Source organism: Rhincodon typus, chromosome 18, assembly GCF_021869965.1.
Source record: "Rhincodon typus isolate 14 chromosome 18, sRhiTyp1.1, whole genome shotgun sequence".
Classification (NCBI taxonomy): Eukaryota; Metazoa; Chordata; class Chondrichthyes; order Orectolobiformes; family Rhincodontidae; genus Rhincodon; species Rhincodon typus.
This window is the reverse complement of record NC_063349.1, coordinates 20224133-20230298: the sequence shown is the minus strand read 5'-3', so window position 1 is coordinate 20230298 and position 6166 is coordinate 20224133. Positions and strand designations below refer to the sequence as shown.

The window sequence follows — 6166 nt, the reverse complement described above, 5'->3', positions numbered from 1 at the left end:
GAGATGGTTGTGGGGGATGCAATTGAGGGGTACAGAATTGGTGTGGATAATTAATGGAACCTTGCCTGTATCATGCGTTGCATTGATATTTGAGGAATATTGCTGTGGTACTTTCAAAACTAGAAGAATAAAAAATATTTTCCATTTAGCAGCTTTTGTAAACCTGATATTTGAAAGTAATTACGGTTTTTCACTTTTATGTGCTCACCATTAATTAAGTTTGATACTTGGATGATAATGGAATAGTGTAGATTAGATGGGCTTCAGATTGGTTTCACAGGTCGGCGCAACATCGAGGGCCGAAGGGCTTGTACTGCGCTGTAATGTTCTATGTTCTATGTTCTATGTACTTTTGGTAAACAGTAACTTGTATATTTGACAATATGGCACTTTGTACAGTTAGGACAAAATAGAAGTTCTGACTCTCTAAACAAGGAGACTTTATTCTGATTTTGAAGGATTGGGGGTATATTGTTTAATAGGCTAAATAGCCCTTAGACTGGTTTTAACAAACTGACTAAAAATCAGGGTTTTGGCAGCATTTTTGAATGTATGTTGTTATCTTCCAGGATAACATGGAATCTGAAGAAAGTGAAATGATTGAGGAAGAGGGATTCATGGGCATTGCGCCACTGCTACCAGCATATCATGCTATGGAAAAGATGGAAGAGTTTGTTCACAAGGTGAGTTAACCAATTAGAAATAAATAAATTCCACAGTTCTGAAAAAAAATTGTCATCTTTGTATTTCATGGTGTTGATCCTTATAAATCTTTATCAAACCCAGTATTCATTCTAAATTTACCTGACAAGGTCTTATCACCTTAAAATATTTGTTACGTTTTCTTTAAACAAAATAAAATCTTAATGTATATCATTCTACTACATGTTACTGTAGAGGTTGTAAGAAATAGATGAATGGAAGAGTTTATGAATTTTTTATTTGTACAGTATCGTGATGTCTATGATTTGATGTTGGGCAAGCAGACTGAAGCAGTCAAAGGAATGAAAAACATTGGCACAGTAGAGAAGTGTTTACAACACATAGGCCATCTAATCTATCCATGCTTCGTTTGTGATTAGTCACAATGGCTGTTCACTTTTATTGTTAGAATCTCATTTTATTAAAAAAATACAATCTTTTAACATATAAACTGTTGTTTAGTCCAATCATATACCTAATGATATTTAATTCATGTCTGATTGTTGCTCATCAATAAAAAAAATTCAATGTAGATCAATAATTTGTTGAAGCCAGCAGAAACCTAATGAAAAGATAAACTTTTAGTCTTTAGGTTTGTAGCCAGTTTAGTAATGTTTCAGTTTCTTCCATTTTTTTGCAAGTCTTGAAACACGCCAAAACGAGAGAAACAGTGGATGTGGTATATTTAGATTTTCAAATTGCTTTTGATAAGGTTGTTCACAAGTGGTTAATGGGCAAAGTTAAAGCACGTGGGATAGGGGCTAATCAGTTGACATGAATCGAAACTTGGTTGACAGAGAGGAAACAGAGTGGCAATAAATGAGTTATTTTCTGAGTATGGGTGAGTGGCTAGTTAGTATTGCTGGGATCAATGTTCAGGTTCCAGCTATTCCTGATGTACAAAAATGACCTGGATGAGAGAACCAAATGGAACCAAGTTTGATGACACAACTGGGTTGGACAGAGAGTTGGGAAGAGGATGCAGGATGATTAAGACATGCTGAGAGTGGGCAACATATGGCAGTTGAGGTACAGCATGGCTAAATGTGAAGTTACGCACTTTGGTGTGGAAAACAGAAAGGAATAATAGTATTTAAATGGTTACATATGTATATCCTGACACCCTGTTTCCTGTAAAGACTGTTCCATTCTCCCAGTTCTTCCGTCTCCATCACATCTGTTCCAATGATGCCAACTTTGACAACGGAGCTACCTTCTTCCTTTAACAAGGATTTCCCAGCACCATTGTTGACAGGGGCCTTCAGCTGGGTCCGACACATCTCCCGCACTTGCCCCCTCACCTTCTCTCTTCTCTCCTGCAACAGCGATAGGGTTCCCCTGTCCTTACCTACAATCCCACGAGCATCCACATCCGGAGGATTATTAGCTGCTATTTCCGCCACCTCCAGCGCAATGCCACCACCAAACACATAGTCCCCTCCCATCCCCTCCCTCGTTAGTCTTCTGCAGGGACTGTTCTCTCTGGGGAACCCTGGTCCGCTCTTCCTTCACTCTCAAATCCCTCTTTCCCCCAAACAGCTCCGTGACATCTTCCCCTGCAACTGTAGAAGGTGTAATGTCTGCCCATTTACCTTCTCCATCCTCAGTATTCGAGGGCCAAAACACACCTTCCAGGTGAAGCAGCACTTTACCTTTACTTCACACAATCTGGCCTTCTGCCTTTGCTGCTCACAATATGGTCTCCTCTACATTGGGGAAACAAAGTGTAGACTGGGTGACTGCTTTGCAGAACGCTTATGTTCTGTCTTCAAAAAAGACCCTGTGCTTTCAGTTGCCTGTCACTTCAACACACCACCCTGTGCCCTGGCCAACATTTCTGTCTCAGGCTTGCTATCGTGCTTAAGCGAGGTTCTTTGCAAGCTGGAAGAACAGCACCTCATTTTTCTGCTTGTGTGCTCTACAGCCTTCCGGACTCAATATGGAGTTCAATGACTTTAGGGCGTGAGCTGTCCCATATCCTTACCCCAACCCCCTGTACACCAGGCCAATTTGTCACCTGGTCTGCTATTGCACACGACCCATTGTTAGTCACTAACAGTCCCCGTTAACAGCTATTGACCCTCCTAGTCAGATTGTTATCCACTCCTTTGTCTGTATAGCTGTTCTTTCTGTCTTTGGCTCTATCTCCACCTATCGTTTACTTCCACAACCACCACCCCCCCCACCTTCTCCAAATATACCCTCATTTTCCTAGCTGCCATCAAATCTGACAAAGAGTCACTGGACCCAAAACTTTAACTCTGATTTCTCTCCACACAGGCTGTCAGACCTGTTGAGCCTTTCCAGCAATTTCTGTTTTTGTTTCTGAATTTATTGGGAAGCATGGATATACAAAGGAATCTAGGTACCTTTGTACACTAGTCAATGAAAGTTGACAGGCAGGTGCAGCAAGCAATTAGGAATAAAAAATGGTATATTAGCCTTCATTGCAAGAGGATGAGAATTCAGAAGTAGAGGTGCTTTGCAGCATTTATATAGGACCTTAATGAGATCTCACCTGGAGTATTGCATGCACTTTTGGTCTCCCTACCTAAGAATAGAAACCGAAAGAACTTCAGGTACTATAAATCAGGAACAGAAAGAGGGGTTACTGGAAAAGCTCAGCAGGTCTGGCAGCCTTTGTGAAGAGAAATCAAAGTTGTTTCTGGTCTGGTGAGGAAGTTCTGAGGAAGGGTCACTGAACCTGAAATGTTAACTTTGATTTCTCTTCACAGATGCTGCCAGACCTGCTGAGCTTTTCCAGCAACTTCTGTTTTTGTTTCTAAGAAAGAATAGACTTGCCGTAGAGGGAGTACAGCAAAGGTTCACTAAGCTGATAAGTGGCGGTGGCAGAACTGTCCTGTGAGGAGAGATTAGTTTGACTGGGCCTATCTTCTTGACTTTAAAAGAATGAGAGGGGATCTGAGAAAATTTTACACATTGCAAACAGAGTTGAACAGATTAAATGCATGAAGAATACTTCCCCTGTTTGGGGAGTCTAGAACCATGGGATCCTAGAACCTTAGGATAGGGATTGAATATTTAGGACTGAAATGGTAAAAAATTTCTTCACTCAAAGTGAATCTGTGGAATACTCTACCACGGAAGGCTGTGGAGGGCATGTTGCTGAATATATTCAAGAAAGATAAATTTTTAGATTTTAAAGACATAAAGGTTTATGGGGAGGAAGTGGGATTCTTGCATTGAGATACAGGATCAGCCATGATCTTATTGAAATGCAAAGTAAGCTTGAAGGGCTGAAAAGCCTATTCCTGCTCCTAATTGCTATGTTTCTGTGTACATTCTCACTCTGGCTACCAGGTAAAATCCAATTTCCAATGAACGCAGGACTAATAATAGCGGGAAGCCAGGAATGCAGTACTACAGAAGTCTGAATGTTTTCATTACTGGGCACTTAAGCCAATATGAGGAAATTCATATATTTCACCATGTAAGAAATGAGCTCTCAAGTTTTCACAATGTAGCTACTGACATCTTAAACTTAAATGTGTTTTATATGTATGTATTACTCTTTATTTTTGTGAATTTCTCTGGTCTTTGCAGAAAATTGGCTGATGGTAATTGCCATTTCTTCTACTTGTAAAATTTTGTTTCCTATCAGTTTATGTGCATTGGTTTGTATATTTTGTTTAAAACGTGACTTAGTCAACTTTGCAAGTTGCACACTTTGGTGATTCATTTTAAATTTTTTAATTCAGATTTTTAAACTAATTTCATGAACAAGAATTAACAATTAACAAGAATTTTTTTGACACATGGAGGTAATTTTTAACTTAAGCCTGGCAGTCTTGTGGAGGGGATCATTTGCCTGAGATTCATTCGTTTGATTTTGTTTTGTGATTTGCTGTATGTATGTCGTTAAAAATTACCCTTGTTCTCAAATTTACTTGGATATTATGGTTTGAAATGAGCTGCATTAATATTACAATGTTGTTTATGTACAAAATATTCCTGTTACAGGTATGGGAGGGGCGATGGCGTGTCATTCCCCATGATGTGCTTCCTGATTGGTTGAAGGATAACGACTACCTCCTGCATGGCCACAGGCCACCAATGCCATCTTTTCGTGCCTGTTTAAGAAGCATTTTTAGGATCCACACAGAAACCTTAAACATTTGGACTCATCTCATAGGTATGGTAAATAGCAGAACAGCTGACTCAGCACTTAACTACTAACTACAGGTGTATAAATTAGAAGTGGCAAAATATAGGAGTTTCTTGGCAAAATTTGTTGGATTTGGTTTGTTTTGGAGTTAATAACTTAATCCAAAATACTTCTTTATGAAAGATTTTAAAGGAGGAATATTGTGTGCCATATTCCTCGGGGAAGCACTTAACTGTTACATCTATAGTAGCGTAAGAAAATGACTCTGAAGATTGCTATCTGTTCCATAGGAGTTTAGTGAAAACTGAAGGGTGAGTTTCGATGCTAACTGTATGGTGCACAGGAAGAAAAGATTATACCAATAGTCATCTCCTGAGGGTAATGAATTCATGCTCATTTTAGACTACAATTAAGGATACTGTACCATACAGTTTTGACCCCCTCTGACTTTAATGTTTTTTATAAAGAGGTGATTGAGCGTAACTATACCAAATACAGAAACTGTAGTTTGAGATATTACATGATTACTGGTAGAGACCCTCTCTTGACATATGTCTGTTTCAGGAAATGATGGACTGCAGTTGGGCTGTATGTTGTTTTTAAATCATGCATTGTAGAGGCTGATTTCTGAGTGTTCCTTTCAGAGATGAATGGCATTGACATGACGTCGACTGATGTTTCTTTCCTCTGCTGGGCTACCATATCTGCCATTTTACTTTTGTTTTTGTCTGTGCTTTTCCTATGTCCTTCCTATCTATTTATTCACTAGCACTCCAGATAGCTGCAAGAACTTGTCGTAGTTTTTGAGTCTGACCCCAGGTAATTTGATGATCTTGATAGCGGGCGCATCATGGAATATATTTGGAGGATGTAGCAGTTGTTCATTTGGGTTGCAACACCCAACCAATAGAGTTGTCGTTGATTTGAGAGCAGTCATGCTGGGGATCCCTGCCTGCCAGTGTACTTAAATATTCAGCACTTGTAACTTGCCAGAAGATGTCCAATATTTACATTGAGCAGTGGAGGTGTCAGCTGTTCAGTTGCTATTCTTTGCCTGCATAAGTTGTTTTTTGCTTTGATGTAAAGAAGACTGGTGAGAAATACCTGGTACACAAACATTATATTTTCAGTCAGTTTGCTGTTTGTCCACACTTGACTTCTCACCTCACAGACGTGACTCCCATAGCATCAGAAACCTTGTTGCTGATTTACAAAACATGGTGCATGCTGCTGATTATTGTCTGTCCAAGATATGTAAACCTGTTGATGATGTTACAGTTAATGGAGGGGGGAATCTCTGTCCTGGTCCATAAATTCTTGACACTGGTTTTCAATCCA

At 39.5% G+C, this 6166-nt stretch overlaps 1 protein-coding gene across 1 annotated transcript in view; it reads left to right on the top strand.

Annotated features, from left to right (window-relative positions):
- LOC109930100 (voltage-dependent calcium channel subunit alpha-2/delta-4-like) overlaps positions 1–3177 on the top strand; it is a 375911-nt gene extending 372734 nt beyond the window's left edge. Inside the window, exon 36 of the mRNA XM_048607861.1 lies at positions 3137–3177. Coding sequence (XP_048463818.1) covers positions 3137–3177 — 41 coding nt within the window. The remainder of the gene's footprint in view (positions 1–3136) is intronic.
- The last annotated feature ends 2989 nt before the right edge of the window (positions 3178–6166 follow it).